Raw genomic sequence first — 26,421 nt, forward strand, 5'->3', positions numbered from 1 at the left:
CAGTAGGCAGCAGGCTCCAGGCAGCAGGCTCCATACAGCAGGCAGTAAGCTCCAGGCAGCAGGCTCCATGCAGCAGGCAGTAGGCTCCAGGCAGCCGGCAGTAGGCTCCAGGCAGCAGGCAGTAGGCTCCATGCAGCAGACAGTAGGCTCCAGGCAGCAGGCAGTAGGCTCCAGGCAGTAGGCTCCAGGCAGTAGGCTCCATGCAGTAGGCAGCAGGCTCCATGCAGCAGGCTCCAGTGAGACAACAACCTTTCTGGCAGCATTATGAACCCTCTGCTAGTCACACACAGCACTGTATGTTCCAGTCCCAGCTCCCTGGTAGCCTACAATGCCAGGATCCTCTGGTAAATAGGTTATTTGGATTTTTTTTTCTGTTAGACTGTGGAGATTTCAAATCAAACAATAAGCAAAAGGGTAGGCTATGTTAATGAATAGAAGTGCAACAGCTGCAAAACTCATGGGTCATTGTCTTCAACCATTGTACTTTGAGAAAAAACAACTGCTATGGCAATTGGTGAAATAGTAGGCCTATTCAGGGTTTGTAAGAAGGGGATAAACCAACAGAGAAATCAATGGATAGCATTATACTAGGCCTTCATCGTGACTCTTAGTTCCATTATATTACACATAAGAGTCATTGGGTGAAGGCGTCTTCTGTAGGTGGGAGTTCTGGTAAGAGTCCCGATGCTCAGTCTGAACATGAACACGCACCGCTTGCTGTACGCTTTTGGAAGCATAAGGAAGGACCTTATCCTTCATATCATTTTCCAAAAACAAAAGGTTAAATTGATGCACACCTTTATAGGGTTAGGGTTCCCACACGACCATATTTCCATGTTACAGCACTTGTTAATGGAAAACAAATGTAAGACAGAGTGGAATACCTGTGCTAATTAGCTATCTGCATCTCTGAACACCTGTGTGTAAATGGAAGGCAAACACTACAAACGTGTTGTCACTGAAAAGTACTGTCCACTGAAACTGTGATAAAACAGTGTACAGTAAGTGTGTATTTTGCATTTGGGAAATGATTTTGATGTGATATAAAAGGGTGTTATGTTTCTAGAACAGTACCACAATTGATAATCGATTTCACGTTTAGATGGAGTATTTGGCGGTTTTGACTTCCAGAGCCAATTAAACTTTAAACAGGCATGTAAGGTCCTCGGACTATAAGGAGTAACGTTAGGCTTCTATAGTCCAAAATCGGGCTAGCAGAACACCAGCTGGAACACCCATGGTTGGTTCAAATACTAAACTCAAAAGTTTTACCATGAGATTAAGCAACAAGGTTAACAAGGTTGTGGCGATTCACACTCTCCAAACTCCCGCCATTTTGCCCCTACTCGGATGGTATCGCGCCGTCCCAACCTTCGCTCTCTCTCCCCCGCTACTCTCTCCTCTTCCATCCTATCATCTCTTCCCTCTGCTCAAACCTTCTCCAACCTATCTCCTGATTCTGCCTCCTCAACCCTCCTCTCCTCCCTTTCTGCATCCTTTGACTCTCTATGTCCCCTATCCTCCAGGCCGGCTCGGTCCTCCCCTCCCGCTCCGTGGCTCGACGACTCATTGCGAGCTCACAGAACAGGGCTCCGGGCAGCCGAGCGGAAATGGAGGAAAACTCGCCTCCCTGCGGACCTGGCATCCTTTCACTCCCTCCTCTCTACATTTTCCTCTTCTCTCTCTGCTGCTAAAGCCACTTTCTACCACTCTAAATTCCAAGCATCTGCCTCTAACCCTAGGAAGCTCTTTGCCACCTTCTCCTCCCTCCTGAATCCTCCTCCCCCTCCCCCTCCTCCCTCTCTGCAGATGACTTCGTCAACCATTTTGAAAAGAAGGTCGACGACATCCGATCCTCGTTTGCTAAGTCAAACGACACCGCTGGTTCTGCTCACACTGCCCTACCCTGTGCTCTGACCTCTTTCTCCCCTCTCTCTCCAGATGAAATCTCGCGTCTTGTGACGGCCGGCCGCCCAACAACCTACCCGCTTGACCCTATCCCCTCCTCTCTTCTCCAGACCATTTCCGGAGACCTTCTCCCTTACCTCACCTCGCTCATCAACTCATCCCTGACCGCTGGCTACGTCCCTTCCGTCTTCAAGAGAGCGAGAGTTGCACCCCTTCTGAAAAAACCTACACTCGATCCCTCCGATGTCAACAACTACAGACCAGTATCCCTTCTTTCTTTTCTTTCCAAAACTCTTGAACGTGCCGTCCTTGGCCAGCTCTCCCGCTATCTCTCTCAGAATGACCTTCTTGATCCATATCAGTCAGGTTTCAAGACTAGTCATTCAACTGAGACTGCTCTTCTCTGTATCACGGAGGCGCTCCGCACTGCTAAAGCTAACTCTCTCTCCTCTGCTCTCATCCTTCTAGACCTATCGGCTGCCTTCGATACTGTGAACCATCAGATCCTCCTCTCCACCCTCTCCGAGTTGGGCATCTCCGGCGCGGCCCACGCTTGGATTGCGTCCTACCTGACAGGTCGCTCCTACCAGGTGGCGTGGCGAGAATCCGTCTCCACACCACGTGCTCTCACCACTGTTGTCCCCCAGGGCTCTGTTCTAGGCCCTCTCCTATTCTCGCTATACACCAAGTTACTTGGCTCTGTCATAACCTCACATGGTCTCTCCTATCATTGCTATGCAGACGACACACAATTAATCTTCTCCTTTCCCCCTTCTGATGACCAGGTGGCGAATCGCATCTCTGCATGTCTGGCAGACATATCAGTGTGGATGACGGATCACCACCTCAAGCTGAACCTCGGCAAGACGGAGCTGCTCTTCCTCCCGGGGAAGGACTGCCCGTTCCATGATCTCGCCATCACGGTTGACAACTCCATTGTGTCCTCCTCCCAGAGCGCTAAGAACCTTGGCGTGATCCTGGACAACACCCTGTCGTTCTCAACTAACATCAAGGCGGTGGCCCGTTCCTGTAGGTTCATGCTCTACAACATCCGCAGAGTACGACCCTGCCTCACACAGGAAGCGGCGCAGATCCTAATCCAGGCACTTGTCATCTCCCGTCTGGATTACTGCAACTCGCTGTTGGCTGGGCTCCCTGCCTGTGCCATTAAACCCCTACAACTCATCCAGAACGCCGCAGCCCGTCTGGTGTTCAACCTTCCCAAGTTCTCTCACGTCACCCCGCTCCTCCGCTCTCTCCACTGGCTTCCAGTTGAAGCTCGCATCCGCTACAAGACCATGGTGCTTGCCTACGGAGCTGTGAGGGGAACGGCACCTCAGTACCTCCAGGCTCTGATCAGGCCCTACACCCAAACAAGGGCACTGCGTTCATCCACCTCTGGCCTTGCTCGCCTCCCTACCACTGAGGAAGTACAGTTCCCGCTCAGCCCAGTCAAAACTGTTCGCTGCTCTGGCCCCCCAATGGTGGAACAAACTCCCTCACGACGCCAGGACAGCGGAGTCAATCACCTCCTTCCGGAGACACCTGAAACCCCACCTCTTTAAGGAATACCTAGGATAGGATAAAGTAATCCCTCTCACCCCCCTTAAAAGATTTAGATGCACTACTGTTCCACTGGATGTCATAAGGTGAATGCACCAATTTGTAAGTCGCTCTAGATAAGAGCGTCTGCTAAATGACTTAAATGTTAAATGTAATGTAGTTTTCCCAATACATTTTTCTTATAGCATTAAACCATTCCTTTTCATGGCTGCAACATTGTTATCATCAGTATACTGTATACTGTTACAGTTCATAGAAGAAAATCAGTCCATTGAAATAAATTCATTTGGCCCTAATCTATGGATCAAGGTTGCAGCCATGGGTGGGCCCGGGAGGGCATAGGCCCACCCACTTGAGAGCCAGGCCCAGCCAATCAGAATGAGTTTTTCCCCACATTACATTACAGAGATAAATACTGCTCAGCCCCCCCCTCAGATGATCCCGCAGGTGAAGAAGCCAGATGTGGAGGTCCTGAGCTGGTATGGTCTGTTGGTCTGGTTGGATGTACTGCCAAATTCTATAAAAAAGAATTTACCGGCGGCTTATTGAATTAACATTCAATTCTCTGGCAACAGCTCTGGTGGACATTCCTGCAGTCAGCATGCCAATTGCACGCTCCCTCAAAACTTCAGACATCTGTGGCATTGTGTTGTGTGACAAAACTGCACATTTTAGAGTGGCCTTTTATTGTTCCCATCACAAGGTGATCGTGCTGTTTAAACAGCTGCTTGATATGCCATACCTGTCAGGTGGATGAATTATCTTGGCAAAGGAGAAACGCTCACTAACAGGTATGTAAACAAATTTGTGCACAAACATTTAGCGATTTAAGCTTTTTGTGCGTGTGGGATCTTTTATTTCAGCTCTTGCAACATGGGACCAACACTTTGCATGTTGCGTTTACATTTTTGTACAGTATAGAATAAAATCCCTGTGCAGGCTCAAGGGTCTGGGAAGGGGGAACATCTTCATTCAGTATTCGGCTGTTAATTCTTGTAGACCCAAAAACCTTTCAGCCCCCACCTACAATTCTGTCCAGTTTATCAGACTTCTTGTTCATTTGGGCAGTACAATTAATCAACTGCACAATAAACGCCAATAAATGCATCTTCTTTACAATCAGTGTGTCAGTATCTCTCAACATTTTGAATCGGCTGCAGGTCATACACTGCATCCACTTGCTCCTTCAACTCTTTCCGGCACCTCTCTGTAGGAGACCTGTTGTACAGTTTGGATCCTTGCAACTTCTAACTCCTTTACCCTTGCAGTGAATTCCAGGAATTCGGCAATTTCGGCACTGTAACTGTTTACTTAAGAAGGCCCTTACGTATCCCATCTTAATAACATGTGTGGGAAGATACTGTTCATCAAACATCAGTAAAAGCGACTGGCTTTCGTCCTTCTGTCCATCCACTACACGTACAGGCATCGTGCTCCCACCCCTCCCTGGAATCTTCTTCTCAAGACATGAAGCCTCAATTTCCAGCAATACAAAACACCTTTAATTGAATTGGTTCCCTGCTCCAAAAATCAAAGCTCTCCACTTCAGATGTTGCCAACTTATGGGGCCACAAAGCTTCTCCTTATGCTCTTCCGAGATGCATGAAATCAGAACAAAACCCTTCCTGGTAACTCTGACTGATTCTACCTTTACTAATGCATCCTTTATCATCTTTGTGACCTCAACTAGATCTCTTAAGTAAACATAATTATTAACAAATCACACTCCTTTAAGAAAGTGATGTTAATTTACATCTTTTGCTCTTTTGGCTCTATTTTCCGTTGTCTTCCAGTCACTCTAGCCCAGCTTGCTCAACAACGCATCATCAGAATCAACCAGAAGCTTCTCTTTCCAGCTGTTGCTTCTCCAACCTTCTCTCCATGTCCCCCATCGCCGCATCCTCAATACTCACCATCACTGTTCTCTACAGCACTTTCAGCACTGGGAGTAACTCTTTGTCAAATATCTGGTCAAAGTTATCAACTTGAGTGCAAGCACGTTTCGATTGGTATAGGAGGATGACTACAGGCCTTCCAAGGAGGACGACTGCAGGCCTTCCAAGGAGGATGACTGCAGGCCTCCCAAGGAGGACGACTGCAGGCCTCTCAAGGAGGACGACTGCAGGCCTCCCAAGGAGGACGACTGCAGGCCTTCCAAGGAGGACGACTGCAGGCCTTCCAAGGAGGACGACTGCAGGCCTTCCAAGGAGGACGACTGCAGGCCTCCCAAGGAGAGCGACTGCAGGCCTTCCAAGGTGTAATGAATACGATGGGAGACAGAGAGCTGGTTTCAAGCGCAGGGAGCAGCAGGTGTTTATTGTAAGGACCACAGGAGGAGGTAGGTACATGTGTCCAGGGGCAGGCAGAAGGTCATACACAGGGGTTCCAAAGGCAACAGTACAGGCAGGGAAAAGGCTAGTAACGTAGTTCGGGAGATCAGGCAATAGGTAGATAACAGGAAATCCGAAGTACAAGCAAAAAAGGCATCGTTAGTGTGGCAGGCAAAAACTATCATACACGGAAGGTGTAAATTACCGGCAACACAGTGCTCTGAAAGACGTGTCACAAAACAAACAATACCTCACAGTGATGGGGTGCAAAGAACAGAACTAAATAGTGCGTGTTAATGACATACAGGTGTGGGAACAGGTGATTTGAATTCAGGTGATTGAGATCTGGAGAGTGAGCTGCGTTCAGGGGATCTAGGTGTTTGAGGGTGTGAGTTGGAAGCAGATGTTACAAGGAGGACGACAACATTCTGAATGTTGCTGTGAATTTGCATGTGTGAATATGTTTTACAAAACAAGTGAATTTTTATAGGGATATTATTATACAATGGCATGAAGGATTTTGGAATATGCCTTTTACATTAAGTGTGGTTAATTATAATTTTTGACAGTTGTATGTCCCAGGGAAAGGGCTTACCGACAGATTTATTTAGGTAAATACGAGGGTAGGCTGACATGAGCCTGGTACAGTACACTCCAATCTTAGTCTTTAAGGAATAGACAGTTTGCTTGCTGCAAGGCATTATCTTTCATTAGTATTTGGTATTTTATTAGGATCCCCAATTAGCTGCTGCCAAGACATCGGCTAGTTTTTCTGGGGTCCAAACAGGAAACAAAACAACTAAAATACATAAAATACATACTCTACATAATACTATACATAATACAATACAAAATACAATACATCACACAATACATCATACTGTGAAAAAGACGTAGGGAGTCAGGAAGCAGGTGCAGTCGGTGAGTTTAATATGAACGAACATAGAGAGAGTACAAGAACAAGAGTAGCACCTGAACATAACACAGAAACCATCCTGCCTGATGTGTGATAACAATAGAGTGGTACATAAAGGGGGAGTAAACAGGAAGTGGAGTGATGAGGTGCAGAACTGCGTAATGAGGGTTGCCAGGATCGGTGGATGGTAAACCGGCGACGTTGAGCACCGGAGCGGGAGTGGACGTGATGATACAAAATACGATACCTAATTCAATACAATATATAATACACTACATAATACAATACATAATACACTACATAATACATAATACACTACATAATACACTACATAATACAATACATAATACAATACATAATACACTACATAATACATAATACACTACATAATACACTACATAATACATAATACACTACATAATACATAATACACTACATAATACACTACATAATACAATACATAATACAATACATAATACAATACATAATACACTACATAATACATAATACAATACATAATACACTACATAATACATAATACACTACATAATACATAATACACTACATAATACACTACATAATACACTACATAATACAATACATAATACAATACATAATACACTACATAATACATAATACACTACATAATACACTACATAATACACTACATAATACACTACATAATACATAATACACTACATAATACACTACATAATACACTACATAATACACTACATAATACACTACATAATACATAATACACTACATAATACACTACATAATACACTACATAATACACTACATAATACACTACATAATACACTACATAATACACTACATATTACACTACATAATACAATACATAATACAATACATAATACACTACATAATACATAATACACTACATAATACAATACATAATACAATACATAATACACTACATAATACATAATACACTACATAATACACTACATAATACACTACATAATACAATACATAATACAATACATAATACAATACATAATACACTACATAATACAATACATAATACAATACATAATACACTACATAATACAATACATAATACACTACATAATACACTACATAATACACTACATAATACAATACATAATACAATACATAATACACTACATAATACAATACATAATACACTACATAATACACTACATAATACAATACATAATACAATACATAATACACTACATAATACAATACATAATACAATACATAATACACTACATAATACAATACATAATACAATACATAATACACTACATAATACAATACATAATACAATACATAATACACTACATAATACACTACATAATACACTACATAATACACTACATAATACAATACATAATACAATACATAATACAATACATAATACAATACAAAATACACTACATAATACAATACATAATACACTACATAATACAATACATAATACAATACATAATACAACACATAATACACTACATAGTACAATACAAAATAAAATACATAGTACAATACACTACATAATACAATACAAAATACAATTCATAGTACAATACAACACATAATACACTACACAATACAATACAAAATGCAACACATAATACAATACCTAGTACAATACAAAATACAATACATAATACAATACAAGATACACTACATAATACAATACAAAATGCAACACATAGTACAATACAAAATACAATACATAGTACAATACAAAATACAATACATAGTACAATACAAAATACACTACATAATACAATAGATAATATATAGACATGTCTCTCCACAGTCCCCGTTGTGCTGTGTTATTTTATGTTTCTTAATCTGGTTTTATTTCTATCTTGAGTTACCTGGGGTGGCAGAGAGTCATACTTCAGTCATACTGAGAATGATTTAGTAAATACTTCCCCAACGCGTCCCTAGACCACGATGTTCAACTGTAGTCTAAATAAGAGCATAACTTCTCCTCTAAGGTCCCCGTCTACATCAAGTAGGCTATTCAGAGTTTGTATTCAAGGTGTGGGTGCAGCATTTAATGTCATTGTAATGCCACAAGGTGGCTCTGTTCTATAGAGAATGAATGACAGTGACGAACCCTAACGTCACACAAAACAGAATGACCAACCAGGGCCAGAATTGAGTGCAATGTAAAAATCCCCTTCAACATGACTTAATAAACAACGTCCAACCCTGAGGCAAAAAGCGGATGAATAAAGTGGTGCTTGTGTAGCAGAGATAGGTGATAGATATGTCCACGTCAAACAGTTTGTCCTTACATGTGCTGGATGTTTATGCTGAACCTGTGGCTCCCAAACTGCTTCGGATATAGCAAATACAGGACATTGAAATGCACCATTTACAACTGTCCTTGCTCCCTTGGACAGGGAAGTGCATGTTTTCATATCCAGTAGAGTATACATTTGCCCCATACACTGTCCAGCTCCACCCATAGCCTTTAGGTCAGTAGGTTTAAGAAAGTCAATGGATGTAAGCTCCCCAGGGAGTAGTTATCCTGTAGAGGGAATGACCTAATGGGAAGTCTGATTTGAACATTCGGGGGTCTTACTCAACCTTGTGAGCAAATAAGTGGATCAAACGTGAAGCCAATCTTAACATCCCTTCCTGTGTCTGCTTAGTGGTTTCCAGTATCTGATGAATGTTTATCAGAGCTACACAGTCCTGGTTAACAAGCTATGTTATCAGACATGTCCTTTCCATGGGGTTCCCACAGGAAGAGCCTGTTCCCATGCCACATGGCTCAGCAGCATCAGCAGCTTTCCTGAAGGGGGAAAAGGGCTATGGCAAAGTTGATTTGCTGGTGAGCTAAGTGGTGAGTTTTAATCCAGACAGAGACAAATGATAACATTTGAAAGTTATTATTGTGCAGCTTTTGGAAATGTGTCAAAATAATTAGCATTGAGGAACATTGTACACTATTCATTTTATGACTATGCATGGAGAAAATTAAGATCCCTCAGCACATAAACACATCTCACTAAACATTTCAGGCAGCCTATTTTCTTGGTACTTTCCAGACCGGCAGTCTTTTTTAGGTATTGTTTTGGTACTGTCTAGACCGCTAGTCTTTTATAGGTATTTTTTTGGTCCGGTCCAGAACTGCCTTGATTTCAACCTCCACAGACATCCGGTCTGGAACCGGCCTATATTTGGGCCAAACATAGATGTGTATAATTGGTTCAAATTAGGCCCAGTCCAGGCCTTGATTTGGGTCAAACATAGATGTGTATAATTGGTTCAAATTAGGCCCAGTCCAGGCCTTGATTTGGGCCAAACATAGACATCTATGTTTGGTTCAGATTTGTCCCAGGCCGACCTTAATGTCAACTTCCACAGACGTCCGGTATCGACCGGCCTATATTTGGCCCAAGCATAGACGTTCAGATTTGGTCCGGAGTGGCCTTTATTTAGCCAAAAACATAGACCTCTATAATTGGTTCAGATTTTGGTCCGGACCAAATCTAAGAAAATCATAGACATCTACCGTTCAAAAGTTTGGGGTCACTTAGAAATGTCCTTGTTTGTGAAAGAAAATCACATTTTTTGTCCAGTAAAATAATATCAAATTGATCAGATATAGCGTGTAGACATTGTTAATGTTGTAAATGACTATTGTAGCTGGAAACGGCAGATTTGATAGAATATCTACAGTACATAGGCATACAGAGGACCATTATCAGCAACCATCACTCCTGTGTTCCAGTGGCACGTTGTGTTAGCTAATCCAAGTTTATCATTTTAAAGGGGTAATTGATCACTAGAAACCCTTTCACAATTATGCTAGCACAGCTGAAAACTGTTGTCCTGATTAAAGAAGCAATAAAACTGGCCTTTAGACTAGTTGAGTATCTGGAGCATCAGCATTTGTGGGTTCAATTACAGGCTCAAAATGGCCAGAAACAAAGGACTTTCTTCTGAAACTCGTCAGTCTATTCTTGTTCTGAGAAATGAAGGCTATTCCATGCGAGAAATTGGCAAGAAACTGAAGATCTCGTACAACGCTGTGTACTACTTCCTTCACAGAACAGCGCAAACTGTAACTTGAATAGAAAGAGGAGTGGGAGGCCCCGGTGCACAACTGAGCAAGAAGACAAGTACATTAGAGTGTCTAGTTTGAAAAACAGATGCCTCGCAAGCCCTCAACTGGCAGCTTCATTGAATAGTACCTGCAAAACACCAGTCTCAACGTCAAGAGGCGACTCCGGGATGCTGGCCTTCTAGGCAGAGCTGCAAAGGAAAAGCCATATCTTAGACTGGCCAATAAGAATAAAAGATAAAAGAATACAGACACTGGACAGAGGAACTCTGCCTAGAAGGCCAGCATCCCGGAGACGCCTCTTCACTGTTCAGATTTGGATCTGGTCCCACAAAAACCAAATGAGTACTTGTTTGGAGGCGGAGCTCATTGCAAATGTTTACTTTACATTTACATTTTGGTCATTCAGCAGACGTTCTTATCCAGATTGACTTATAGTACAGTACATTCAACTAAGGTAGATAAACAACAACATATCACAGTCATAGCAAGAAAAATACATCTCTAACTGTTACTGAGAATGTTATTGTAGTTGAAGGGGTCTTTTGGTTTATTCTATATGATTGATTGCCTAAAACGTCAGTTGTCACTTTTAAAGTTTTTCAAAAACCTAACATATGTGCATGTCATAGATAGGAGCAATAATACATGCTTTATTGCGATCTTCTCTTTTGCTCCTCTTTCATATTAAGAGGCATCTGTGTTTTGACGTCTTATAACTTTTTCTTCAGCACCTGAAGTGCACGTGGTGTCAATGTTCTGGCAAAGACGTCTAAAGCCTTGTTCACATTGACTATATGAAGTGATTCAAAACAGAATTTTTGGCATATCTGAACAGAATCTGTTCTTTTTACTGGGGTCTGAACAGCGAAAAGACACAGGTCACATTTCAAACCACCTTGAAGTCAGATACTAACATGATTCCAGGCCATGCAACTTGTGTCTGAATGGTCAAATCTTTTTTTTTTTTTTACGGTTATTTGGAATATCTTGTTGCTTGCCAACCACTCTGTTGAAAGTTTGACAAGAATATGTGGTAGCTAACTAACTTGTTAAATGTTTACAAAGAAATTAGTGAATGTGCTAGAAAACTAAACACCTACATAGCTAGCCAGTTGACTGTTGTGGCTAGTCAAAAAAAGAGTTATTTTGAAAGTTGGATCATCTTATCCTTTGAGGAAAAGTGTTCTTACACTATGATTTTGAACATTCAAAGCAACTGGGAAACGTCCATGACAGGTATTGTTGTCACCTTATAACTTGTTACATAATTCTGAGTGATAGAAAGCATGAGCACCACCAACAATCAGCCTACATCACTGCACACACACCAGTTAGTACAAAGACAACTAGTGTAGCCATGTCAGCAAATGACTGCTGTCTGAGCACGCAATTCCGATTTGATCACTTGTAACTTGCTGTTTGGATAGAAAGTATTCCAAAACGGATTTGAAAGAAAAAAAACGGATTTGATCAATAAGGCCTGCAGTGTGAACAAGGCATTAAAGACGTCCTTTCAATGTCATTACATTGTTTAGATGTGAAATCACCACTGATTAGGACCATCCTGGGGTGCCTTGATGTATGATGGTGGCGGAACCGGGAGCAGAGCGGCTCTCAAGCGAGGAGGCAGAAGCATTCATTTCATATTACTCAGAGGGGCGAAGCTTTGTGACGCGCAAGGGGCCAGAATTGTGAAACTGTCCCGGGAGAGGCTATGTACCCCCCATCCTTGTTCCTGTAAATTCCGAGAAGGAAGAACTAACAAAGAACTAACAGGGTCAATGACTTCAGTCTGTGTGGTTTCTTGGTTGAACTTCGGGTTCCTTATGGCGCGCAACAGGTAGCCAGTATCACTGTGAGGACGGAATACATTGCATGATGTTTATTCAAGCTAACAATCTAATCTCTGATCGCTTTAATGAACTCGATTTTTACAAGTAGGATCATCTGTGGAACGTTGAGAATAGCCTACTGATATATGATATGTCCGCGCAAGGGTTGCTGAGCAGCGTTTTCTCATGCTCCTCGCCAACATCCAAAACAATGTCCAAACGGAGACTGAGACAGACTAGAAGTTTGGATTCAACTTTGATAAGACACTGTGGGACCGAAACGGATGGGACATCGGGTCAAACAGATCAAAAGTCGCTTTACCTAAGTGTAAATCATGGTCGTTACCTCCGAGCCTCAAACGAAAGCCTCTCCAAACTGGATGCGCCACTTACAGCTGGGGCAAAACAATGTCAGTCAGCATCCTCAAGCCTGTCAATATATTTGGATACTTCTGGCCAATTCGACTACGATTCCAAGGCCACTAAAAGAAGCACGGCATGGGATTTACCTTTTCTTGTCAGAAGCCCCGTTACTCCAACCGGAAGCTCAAGCACTTTATTTTCACCTAGAAAGTGGCTTCAAAAGAAGCCATCTCCACCATCCATCCCTCAATCATACGCTGTATGGAAATCCGAGGTAAGTAAGTGATAAAATTCCACTTTTGTTGTTGTTGATGATGATGATGGTGGTGATCATGATCATATTACTGTTGTTCAAACTGTCCAATTCCGGTAAATTTCCGAAAATTGCCAGTTTTTCCAGAAATCCTGGTTGAAATATTCCCAAAATATTGCAGAAATAAGGAACCCTCCAACCGGGATTTATGGAAAACCTGGGTATTTTGGGAAAATTACCAGATTTTTGCAACCCTATGTAGACTTCATGTTGTACAGCCTGGTCTCATAGACTAGACGTAACAGTAAAGGTAAATCGAAAACACTCAAATTAGTATGATATGTTATGTTTGTTGTGGTTACATAAGACAGAAAGTTAATTAAAGGCATTAAAGACAAACACGAATAGAGGAAGGTTATTGGGGTGGATGGGTCACCGTATAACGTGAAGGTCTGCGAGTTCGAATTTCAGCACGGATAACTTTAGCATTTTAGCTAATTGTCAACTTTTTAACTACTTCCTACTTTTTGGCTACTTTGCAACTAATTAGCATGTGAGTTAACCCTTCCCCTAACCATGACCCTTTTAGCTAACCCTTACCCTAACCTTAACCCTTTAACCTGACTCTTAACCTTAACCCCTAACCCCTAGCATAGCTAACGTTAGCCAGAGCAAATTAGAATTCGTAACATATCATAGGTTTTGCAAATTGTAACATATCATACGAAATGGATAATGGACATCCACAAATTAAAATAAACCATACTAAATGAAGCATATCATACTAAATCGAGTGTTTCAGATTTACATACAGTACTATACGAAATGCTCTGAGACCAGGTTGGGCTGTATTACACAATAATACACAAATTAAAGAAGCTTAGTTAATTAATAAAGCTGATGATGATGATTGAAGGTGGTGGTGAAAGTAGTAGTATGGTGGCAGACCACAGTTTATTAACAGTGTGACAGTGTCAGTTGTCAACATGCAAAAACATGTATTTAGAGTCATGACTCATGAGTAATAGTTACACCTGTTGATCTCAAATTTCATATCAAACTTTCAAATGCATATTTGTTAGTCTCTGAAATATGGAACAATGTCACACATTTACATTTACATTTAAGTCATTTAGCAGACGCTCTTATCCAGAGCGACTTACAAATTGTGAGCAATGGGATATAAATTAGGCGTACAGCATGATGTCACTGGCAAATTTCTGTCTATCTTCCTCAGAAGGATAGTTAATATCAAAAACCTTCAACCTATAGAAGCATATAGTAACTATAGCCTTTAGAAGCATATAGTAACTATAGCCTATAGCCTATAGAAGCATATATACGCAAATAGTAACTATAGCCTATAGAAGCATATAGTAACTATAGCCTATAGAAGCATAGAGTAACTATAGCCTTTAGAAGCCGTAACTATAGCCTAAAGAAACTTATAGAAATCTGTAGCATCTATAGTTTAGCCTGGGTGCCAGTCTGTTTTAGCCCTCTTGTCAACTCCTTATTGAATTGTCTAGACAATGACAATGGATTAGGCCTAGGGATACGCACAAACAGATCTGGGACCGGGCTAGCTGTAGCTACCCTTAGAATAAATCTGGAGGGAAACAAACAAACAAACAAGTAAAGCTCTTAATCTCCTTGTAGATATAGTATCAGTCAATAGTTTGAACAAATCAAATCACATTTCATTGGTCACATACACATGGTTAGCAGATGTTAATGGTCACATACACATGGTTAGCAGATGTTAATGGTCACATACACATGGTTAGCAGATGTTAATGGTCACATACACATGGTTAGCAGATGTTAATGGTCACATACACATGGTTAGCAGATGTTAATGGTCACATACACATGGTTAGTAGATGTTAATGGACATATACACATGGTTAGCAGATGTTAATGGTCACATACACATGGTTAGTAGATGTTAATGGACATATACACATGGTTAGCAGATGTTAATGGTCACATACACATGGTTAGTAGATGTTAATGGTCACATACACATGGTTAGCAGATGTTAATGGTCACATACACATGGTTAGCAGATGTTAATGGTCACATACACATGGTTAGCAGATGTTAATGGTCACATACACATGGTTAGCAGATGTTAATGGTCACATACACATGGTTAGCAGATGTTAATGGTCACATACACATGGTTAGTAGATGTTAATGGACATATACACATGGTTAGCAGATGTTAATGGTCACATACACATGGTTAGTAGATGTTAATGGACATATACACATGGTTAGCAGATGTTAATGGTCACATACACATGGTTAGTAGATGTTAATGGTCACATACACATGGTTAGCAGATGTTAATGGTCACATACACATGGTTAGCAGATGTTAATGGTCACATACACATGGTTAGTAGATGTTAATGGACACATACACATGGTTAGCAGATGTTAATGGTCACATACACATGGTTAGCAGATGTTAATGGTCACATACACATGGTTAGCAGATGTTAATGGTCACATACACATGGTTAGTAGATGTTAATGGACATATACACATGGTTAGCAGATGTTAATGGTCACATACACATGGTTAGTAGATGTTAATGGTCACATACACATGGTTAGCAGATGTTAATGCGAGTGTAGCGAAATGCTTGTGCTTTTAGTTCCGACCGTGCAGTAATATCTAACAAGTAATCAAACAATTTCACAGCAACTACCTTTTACACACAAGTGTAAAGGAATGAATAAGAATATGCACATGTAATTATATGGAAGAGCGATGGCCGAACAGAGTAGGCAAGATGCAGTAGATGGTATAGAGTACAGTATATACATATGAGATGAGTAATATAGGGTATGTAAACATTATATAAAGTGGCATTGTTTAAAGTGACTAGTGATACATTTATTGCATCCAATTTATTATTATTAAAGCGGCTAGTGATTTGAGTCAGTATGTTGGCAGCAGCCACTCAATGTTAGTGATGGCTGTTTAACAGTCTGATGGTCTTGAGATAGAAACTGTTTTTCAGTCTCTCGGTCCCAGCTTTGATGCACCTGTACTGACCTCGCCTTCTGGAGGATAGCGGGGTGAACAGGCAGTAGCTTGGGTGGTTGTTGTCATTGATGGTCTTTTTGGCCTTCCTGTGACATCGGGTGGTGTAGGTGTCCTGGAGGGCAGGTAGTTTGCCCCCGGTGATGTGTTGTGCAGACCTCACTACCCTCTGGAGAGCCTTACGATTGTGGGTGGAGCAGTTGCCGTACCAGGTGGTGATACAGCATGACAGGATGCTCTCGATTGTGCATCTGTAAAAGTTTGTGAGTGTTTTTGGTGACAGGCCAAATTTCTTCAGCCTCCTGAGGTTATCATGCTATCATGAAGGCAAAGGGTGGCTACTTTGAAGAATCTAAAATCGAAAATATATTTTGGTTTGTTTGACACTTTTTTGGTTACTACATTATTCCATTTGTGTTATTTCATAGTTTTGATGAGTTGACTATTATTCTGCAATGTAGAAAATAGTACAAATAAACAAAAACCCTTGAATGAGTAGGTGTGTCCAAATGTTTGACTTGTACTGTATATCAGAGATCAAAATAATTTTCTGCAGGATTTGGCGGTGTGATTACAGCTCTGTCTGAGTAGTTTTGCAGAAGAGACTAAGAGAGGGACTCTTGTCCCTGTGGACTGTATGTCCTGTTTTTAGATAAACAGAACCATGTGTTTATAGAAAACCTTTCATCTAAGGCAGCAGGGCCATTTCCTCTTCAATGCATTCAAACAATGTGGTCAGTTAGAATGACCAGTCAGAATCAACAGAACTTTTGGAGTGGTGGATTACACAAATACATCAATTTATAGGAACACCTGTGTTAAATGTAAAGGCATATTATTCTTGTCAGCTCAAAGTGCCTGAGTCTACTATTATGGAAGGTGTTAGACTATACTAGGGCTCCCCAACTGACAGGTGAATTTATTTGGCCCACCAACTTTTTCGTTTTGTTTAAATTGTTTGACCTGAAAGACTATAAAAACATCAACACGTCAACTCCAAGTGATTTTAATTTAGGGATTGTAATTTAATTTACGGTTCCAAAGTATTTCTTTGCATAATAGAGAGCATCACTACTTTGGACGGTTCGAACTTAGAATATGTGGACAACAACAAATACCTAGGTGTCTGGTTAGACTGTAAACTCTCCTTCCAGACTCACATTAAGCATCTCTAATTCAAAATTAAATCTAGAATCAGCTTCCTATTTCTCAACAAAGCATCCTTCACTCATGCTGCCAAACATACCCTCGTAAAACTGACCATCCTACCGATCCTCGACTTCGGCGATTTCATTTACAAAATAGCCTGCAACACTCTACTCAACAAATTGGATGTAGTCTATCACAGTGCGATCCGTTTTGTCACCAAAGCCCCATATACTACCCACCACTGCGACCTGTACGCTCTCGTTGGCTGGCCCTCGCTTCATACTCGTCGCCAAACCCACTGGCTTCAGGTCATCTACAAGTCTCTGATAGGTAGGGCCCCGCCTTATCTCAGCTCACTGGTCACCATAGCAGCACCCACCCGTAGCACGCACTCCAGCAGGTATATCTCTCTAGTCATCCCCAAAGCCAATTCCTCATTTGGCCGCCTTTCCTTCCAGTTCTCTGCTGCCAATGACTGGAATGAATTGCAAAAATCACTGAAGCTGGAGACTTACCTCCCTCATTAGCTTTAAGCACCAGCTGTCTGAGCAGCTCACAGATCACTGCATCTGTACATAGCCCATCTGTAAAGAGCCCATCCAACTACCTCATCCCCATACTGTATTTATTTATTTATCTTGCTCCTTTGAACCCCTGCAGCAAGAGCGACATCATTAATGTATACAGAGAAGAGAGTCGGCCCGAGAATTAAACCCTGTGGCACCCCCATAGAGACTGCCAGAGGTCCGGACAACAGGCCCTCCGATTTGACATACTGAACTCTATCAGAGAAGTAGTTGGTGAACCAGGCGAGGCAATCATTTGAGAAACCAAGGCTGTTGAGTCTGCCGATAAGAATGTGGTGATTGACAGAGTCGAAATAAGTTTTTATCGCAGGATTTGCTCAAATTGAGCTGTAATTTGAAAATGTTTATATAAAAAGCATTACAAGAATATTAGCATAATCTGTTAAATTGACAAACACACTTTCTTTAACCTCAAAGTCAGTCAAATTACAAAAAGTTAACTTGAGTTAACTGATTAACTCTGACGGAGCTAATTTTAACATGTTAAAAAGGATAAGGAGACACGGAGCACTAGCTTCTCTGTTCTTTTCACTGGGCTTCTTCCAACGGTCACCGACCAACATATGAAGAAGAGAGGTGCCTTCAGCAGTACCACCCCCCGAATGGATGGCCCAGAAGTATGAAATAATTATTTTTAATACACTGGAATTATTACACTGATAAGTTAACTTTTTACAGAATGGCATTACAGAATGTTCAAGTCCGTATGTGAAAGCATTGCTACTGCAACATGTTAACACCACCTTTTGACATGTGAGGAGAATAACACTATTTCACTAGTACCTGTTAAATTGCAATTCGACATGTGAATGTGAGATTTCTGTTGTCTTACATGTGAAACAGCAAATTTGATTTTCACATGTGAACTTGCAATTCCAAATGTGAACAGGAGATTTTCACATGAGAAAGTTTTGAAAAGGTTGTGTTAACATGTGAGCTCTAAATGTAATATGTCTGAAATTTAAGCTCAACATGTGAAAACAGCTAGTTCATGTGTTTTGTGTTGTTGTTGTAAGGGTTACTGTTGCCATATTTTTTTTTTCAGGACCCGTTTTTAGAATGTAGAATGTTGTAACATGGTTGTAATAGTTCTTAAGTGAATGTTGTACTATTTTTTTTTATGTCAACTTTTATAGCCAGGAATGTGTCTTGAAACACAGAGCAGGGTTGGTGTCAGTTACTGCATGATGTTTCCATTTCAGTACGGTTACTGTGTTTGCATATTGCTGCACTTTAAATACTTAATGTAATCGGGGTGCCTCCGTTATCATTATATAAAGTTATATAAAGGGGGGGGGGGGTTGTTCTGGACCATTGGTGTGTTTAGCTCTGTCTGGAGGCGCACTGCATCGCGTCTTGAGTCCAATCCCATTACAAGGATATAGACACTCAGCAAACACCTGACTCTATGGATTCACACACACACGCACACGTACACACACACACACACACACACACACACACACACACACACACACACACACACACACACACACACACACACACACACACAAACAGACACACACCCCATATTGTGTCTCATCTCTATAAAAAAAAATGCTGGTAAGGAGATGACTAGGAGGTCTAACGTTACAGTAGAGATGGGTCTGAAGCCCCCCAATCCGTTTTCTCTCCCATTGCTCTCCCTAAATTCTGAAGTTTCAAGCAGATGTAGTCCTCGTTGGCATAATCAGGACAAGCTGCATTCCTGTGGCCAGGGCAGTGTGGGATCATTCACCCCTCCCCATGCCGGTTCACTTCTTCCTAATAAGTAAACTTGTTGAGCAGTTTCAAAAGTCCAGCTATGCATACATCTTTTTTTTATATCCATCTCAACATACCTCAGTGGCAACATCTAAAGTATAATGTTGCTACTGTAGTAATTGCAGTGTTACTACACACGTTTAAGAGTAATTGTATGTAATGTTACAGCATTACATTGTTTCTATGTGTTTCAATAAGGAGGCCCCTTACAAAAAAAATATTATCCACATGAAAAAAAACAATGTTAAAAAACATGGTTTTCGGGACACGTGTGAAACACACACATCACGTGACATTTTCTTTATATCTGAAAGTGAGAATTTCACATGTGAATTTGCAATTCACACATGTGAAACTGCATATCCGATTTTCACATGTGAACATTTTTAACATGTGAAACTGCAAATGTTTTTCTCCTCACATGTGATAGGTGGTGTTAATATGTGAACTCTAAATGTAATGCCTGTGAAAATATGGTGTCAACATATGAAAACAGCTATTTCACATGTGAAACTGCACATTTGGCATGTTTTTTTTTTGGGGGGGGGGCATGCAGCTCACAGATGCATGCAGTAGGTATCCTTTGCTCCATAGTGTCGTGGAGCAAATGCACTCAAACGATATGGTGCTGTAGATAGCCCACCCTCTCTCACCCATTCTTGCACATCTGTGTGTCTGTTTGCATTGTCTCGTTCAATCTGGCAGTTCTTAAAACTGGGCCTAGTAACTGTTAGCAGATACAGAGTAAGAGTTATACATATCTTATTGCAGATGAGTCAGAAAACCCAAATCCCTGTGACTACTCTGCCTGGAGTAATGTGTTGTTTCTTCTTCGTGGACTTTCTTACTGCAGCTCAAGCATTTCATTTCCTGTCATTTCTGCAAAGAAACTATTTTAATTGGTTAACTTTGGTTTGGCACAAACTTTGGTAAGCGACAGGATAGCGAGCTCATTCCCCTCACGTCTTGATAGCTTTTGAAAATCCTAAGATCTGTCGTGATTTAACTTTATTAACTTGGAAGTCACAAAGCGAGGAATTGCTGTGATGGTGTAAATTAGCAATATCATCTACACACTTATTTACCTCCAAACAAAATATCCAGAGGCAATACCAGTCTATAGTTGTAGCAACGGTCACCAAAAGGATTTAAAAACAATTCTAATAACTGCAACAGTTGGATAAAGGATGAAGATACTCCAAACTTTTATACTTTTTTAAAATTCATCAGATATTGACTGAATTATAGCACAAATAATGGAGTTCAGGGATTTTTGTGGTTATTCGGGTATTCAATGTATTGTCATTGTCAGCCTCCATTCGGCAGGGCATGGACTCTGCCAGGTGTCAAAAGCATTACACAGGGATTCTGGCCCATGTTGCCTCCAATGCTTCCCACAGATGTGTCAAGTTGGCTCAATAAGGGATCATATCTTTAACCTGGATTCACCTGGTCAGTCTAGTCTATGTCATGGAAAGCGCAGGTGTTCTTAATGTTTTGTATACTCAGTGTATTTCGTGTCAAAATAAAGAAAATTCTATCTGCCTTATTTGCTGCAACCACCAAAAACGTTCTCTGTCTAGACCTACCTGCACTCACCTGCGTTGTCTAGACTGCATCATTCAACAATCGTGTCAATAGCAGCATACTCCCAGATAAAAAATCAACACATACTTTACATTGTTTGCGAGATCAGACATAATATCACTATAATGCAAGTGTTCATTTTCGAAAGTTGCTTTCATCTAATTTGTTAACACTTCGACTATATTAAATGAACTTTTTACAATTCCACAAACAAATGAACACCCATCAGAATAAAGTGATCTTTTAAAACGTTTTTTCAATTATTTAACCTTGGCTAGTCAGTTAAGAACAAATTCTTAATTACATTGACGGCACAAACTGGACGACGCTTGGCTGCCCTGTGGGACTCCCAATCGCAGCCGGTTGTGATACAGCCTGGATTTGAACCAGGATGACTGCAGTGATGCCACAAGCACGAAGATGCAGTGCCTTAGACCACTGCACCACTCGGGCCACTCCTCTTCCTTGGGATGTAAGTGTCGAGATGATGCGTTACATCCCAGACGAAGCGTTCTCATAGATGCAACGGACAGACAGTGGATTCCATTGAGACCATTTCAGCCATTACACGGGGTGTGTTTGACAGGTCACTACAAACATTTCCACAGTCATAATGTTAACGGGGGAAAAAATGACTGGCACAAGCAAGAGTATGAAAGAGTTACAGGAGTAAAATGAAAGCTACCAATACAGTAAGATGTAAGTGCCAAATGGATTTTGCGCCACTCAAACACAGGAAATAGATGGCTGAAAAAGTCAGATCCTCAGGTTGGCGTAGCATTCGCTTTCGCTAATAGCGGCACGTCCTGTTTAGAGATGGTCCCCTTTTGACCCTGGATTTAAATCGCCGATGTTGTAAGATTGTGGTGTTGGGACGTGAATGTGAAGAAGGTCCTTTACCTGAGCTTGCCTAGTTTACCATCGAGTTTTGTTCGACAGGCCGGTGAAACAAAGGAATAGCTCGGTCGAGGGGAGCATGGATTTTGTGGAGACGGTCGAGTGGAAAAAGGCTACAGAGACAAACGGGAAACACAGGAACTTTGGCTGTGAGTGTGGGGACTTACTGCCTCGACCTAAGCTGCAGACAGTCTTCTGTTTCGGCTGTGACGAAGGGAAGGTGAAAATGAGGAAGGTGTTAAAGAGACAGAGGTTGAATTTGATGAAGTTGGCGATAGAAAGGGAGATGTTGGGGGGGCGAGAGGTGAAAGGGAAGTGATTCACGGCGAGTGAAGTGGAAGGTGTGGTGAAGAGCTCGGAATCTGAGCATGGCGTCAATGGATATGATAAAGAAGAATCTGGTCCAATAGGTGTGACATTTTTTGGAGAAAGTGGATCCTTGCCTTTTTTAGCAGATTCATTTGAAGTTTCAGGGTGTGAAAGGAGTTGGGGACAGTTGAGTCAGTAAAGGTACCCTCTAGTGGGCATGGGATATTTGTGTGCGTTTCTTCCACCCAGAGGGAGCGGGAGCTCCATGTCACGCAACTCGGGACCAAGATCGGTTTCTTGATTTGCTCTTCGGAACAGGACACAATTGAAAGGAGTGATTACTGGGGTAGCGGTGAGACAGAAGAGTTCGTCTTTGCCCGACAAAGTTAGGATTTTTCCGTTATCCAGTATGAGCTTTTGTGCCGATTACATTACATTGTTACTGGTGTCAAGCTTATGGGCATGTGGCAAGAGTGTGTAGGAGGGAGGTTTCTAGGTGTTAGAAGTGTGCAGAAGGGCATGAGACAAAGGAATGTGTAGCATTGGAGAAAGAAGCCGTATGTGTTAATTGTAGGGGTGCCTATGGGGCTGGGGATCAGAAGTGTCCTGTGTGAGAGAGGCAGGTTGAGGTTGCCAGGGTAAGAGTAGAGCAGGGGTATTGTGTGCTGAGGCAGTGAAGAAAGTAGAGGAAGATGGGTCAAGGGGGAAGGATCCTGAGAGGATCCCAGTGAGTAGTAAATCTGTGCCAGCACAGAAGGATTAGGGTTTATAGCTATGTTTATCAACTTTACAGTAGAGATGAGTCACAGAAAATAGATGTTATGGTGGCTGCAGCAGTAGTACAGTATTCGGGGGTATTTGGGGGACTTCAGAAGAGTTACAGGGCGTGTTGAGTGGTGGTGTCCTATAATTAGCTGTTGGACTGGGTAGGGCAGATAGGGTTGAATAGGGTGGTGGGTTTTAATGAGTGTAGAGTTAGATGGTAGGATGTTGGGTTTTAATGAGTGTAGGGTTGGATGGTGGGTTTTAATGAGTGTAGGGTTAGATGGTGGGGTGGTGGGTTTTAATGAGTGTAGAGTTAGATGGTAGGATGGTGGGTTTTAATGAGTGTAGGGTTGGATGGTGGGTTTTAATGAGTGTAGGGTTAGATGGTGGGGTGGTGGGTTTTAATGAGTGTAGGGTTAGATGGTGGGGTGGTGGGTTTTAATGAGTGTAGGGTTGGATGGTGGGTTTTAATGAGTGTATGGTTAGATGGTGGGGTGGTGGGTTTTAATGAGTGTAGTGTTAGATGGTGGGGTGGTGGGTTTTAATGAGTGTAGGGTTGGATGGTGGGTTTTAATGAGTGTAGGGTTAGATGGTGGGGTGGTGGGTTTTAATGAGTGTAGTGTTAGATGGTGGGGTGGTGGGTTTTAATGAGTGTAGGGTTGGATGGTGGGTTTTAATGAGTGTAGGGTTAGATGGTGGGGTGGTGGGTTTTAATGAGTGTAGGGTTAGATTGTGGGGTGGTGGGTTTTAATGAGTGTAGGGTTAGATGGTGGGGTGGTGGGTTTTAATGAGTGTAGGGTTAGATGGTAGTTCGTGGTGGTAATGCAACATACGTTGGATGCCAACCGCCATTAAACCTAACTGAAGAAGAAGAAGAATACGATGAAGGTGGTGGTGTTTAAGCCTTTAGGAGTAAGTCTGGCTTCTACTCACCTGTTCCTAAGGCACTCCCCACAGCAGTGCTTTGGGATGATTGGAGTGCCTGAAAAACGTGTTTTTTGTTTGTTTTTGTTGCAGGTAAGCTACATTTACCAGATGAATGGGTCTTCCGTGTGTGATATGGACTGGAGGAAGCAGAGCTAATTTAATGATGGTCTTAGCCAGGGATAGAGGCTCTTCTGATGGGGTTAGCAGGTAGCCTCTTCTGATGGGGTTGGCAGGTAGTCTAGGCTCTTCTGATGGGGTTGGCAGGTAGCCTCTTCTGATGGGGGTAGCAGGTAGCCTAGGCTCTTCTGATGGGGTAGCAGGTAGCCTAGGCTCTTCTGATGGGGTAGCAGGTAGCCTAGGCTCCTCTGAAGGTGGTAGCAGGTAGCCTCATGCTTAGAGTGTTGGGCCAGTAACCATCAGGTAGCCTAGGCTCTTCTGATTTGGGTAGCAGGTAGCCTCTTCTGATGGGGGTAGCAGGTAGCCGAGGCTCTTCTGATGGGGTTGGCAGGTAGCCTAGGCTCTTCTGAGGGGGTTGGCAAGTAGCCTAGGGTCTTCTGATGGGGGTAGCAGGTAGCCTCGTGCTTAGAGCATTGGGCCAGTAACCAGAAGGTAGCCTAGGCTCTTCTGATTGGGGTAGCAGGTAGCCTAGGCTCTTCTGATTGGGTTGGCAGGTAGCCTAGGCTCTGCTGATGGGGTTGACAGGTAGCCTCATCTGATGGGGTTGGCAGGTAGCCTCATCTGATGGGGGTAGCAGGTAGCCTCTTCTGATGTGGGTAGCAGTTGGCCTAGTGGTTAGTGCGTTTGGGTCAGTAACCAGCAGGCAGCCAAGTGGTTAGAGCATTTTGCAAGTAACCAGCAGGTAGCCTAAGGGTTAGAGCGTTGGGCCAGTAACCAGCAGGTAGCCTAGTGGTTAGAGCTTTGAGCCAGTAACCAGCAGGTAGCCTAGTGGTTAGAGCGTTGGGCCAGTAACCAGCAGGTAGCCTAGTGGTTAGAGTGTTGGACTAGTAACCAGCAGGTAGCCTAGTGGTTAGAGCGTTGAGCCAGTAACCAGCAGGTAGTCTAGTGGTTAGAGTGTTGGGCCAGTAACCAGCAGGTAGCCTTTTGGTTAGAGCATTGGGCCAGTAACCAGCAGGTAGCCTAGTGGTTAGAGCGTTGGGCCAGTAACCAGCAGGTAGCCTAGTGGTTAGAGCGTTGGGCCAGTAACCAGCAGGTAGCCTAGTGGTTAGAGCGTTGGGCCAGTAACCAGCAGGTAGCCTAGTGGTTAGAGCGTTGGACTAGTAACCAGCAGGTAGCCTAGTGGTTAGAGCGTTGGGACAGTAACCAGCAGGTAGCCTAGTGGTTAGAGCGTTGGGACAGTAACCAGCAGGTAGCCTAGTGGTTAGGGCGTTGAGCCAGTAACCAGCAGGTAGCCTAGTGGTTAGAGCGTTGGGCCAGTAAATGAAGGTTGCTGGATCAAATCCCCAAGCTGACAAGGTGAAAATATGTTCTGCCCCTGAACAAGGCAGTTAACACACTGTTCCCCACTAGGCTGTCATTGTAAATATGAATTTGTTCTTAAACTGACTTGCCTAGTTAAATAATATGTAAATTGACACATTTCCTACTGCTCTTGATGGACACAAACCCTTAGGACCAGTGGAAGACAGCTCATAATAATGACTGGAATAGAGCTAATGGCATCAAACACATGGAAACCATGCATTTGATTCTGCTCCATCCATCACCATGAACCTGTCCTCCCCAATTAAGGTTCCACCAACCTCCTGTGCTCAGGACACTAAGGGCAGTTTAAAGCCATAGCAGTTTACCAATTCAGTGGCAGTACTTCAAGGTGAAGGATAAATGCAGGGATCTCTGAGGCTGTGCACATCAAGTCCTAGCAGCACTTCCTTAAGAAGGTATCCACGGCTGTGCTGTTTATTTAGTTCTACCGAGACATATTGAGACGGCGACATTACGATAGGCTTTTAATGAAGACCAGGCTTCTGGTTTCTTCACACAGAATCCAAAGCCAGACCACTCAGAAATGTAATCACTATAAATTCTATTGAGGCTGATTAATAGCAGGAGGACTGGTTCTATGACAATGGGATACTTAATATGATTTATTACGTCATTGGGGCTGCAGATCTT

The 26,421-nt window shown here is 42.3% G+C and overlaps 1 protein-coding gene across 1 annotated transcript in view; it reads left to right on the plus strand.

Moving 5' to 3' along the window:
- The first annotated feature begins 12,447 nt into the window (after positions 1–12,447).
- LOC115116748 (rho GTPase-activating protein 6-like) overlaps positions 12,448–26,421 on the plus strand; it is an 80,923-nt gene continuing 66,949 nt past the window's right edge. Inside the window, exon 1 of the mRNA XM_065016042.1 lies at positions 12,448–13,267. Within this exon, the coding sequence (XP_064872114.1) occupies positions 12,782–13,267 (486 nt within the window). The 5' untranslated portion in view covers positions 12,448–12,781. The remainder of the gene's footprint in view (positions 13,268–26,421) is intronic.

The sequence above is a fragment of the Oncorhynchus nerka genome, linkage group LG3, assembly GCF_034236695.1.
Source record: "Oncorhynchus nerka isolate Pitt River linkage group LG3, Oner_Uvic_2.0, whole genome shotgun sequence".
NCBI classification, from domain to species: Eukaryota; Metazoa; Chordata; class Actinopteri; order Salmoniformes; family Salmonidae; genus Oncorhynchus; species Oncorhynchus nerka.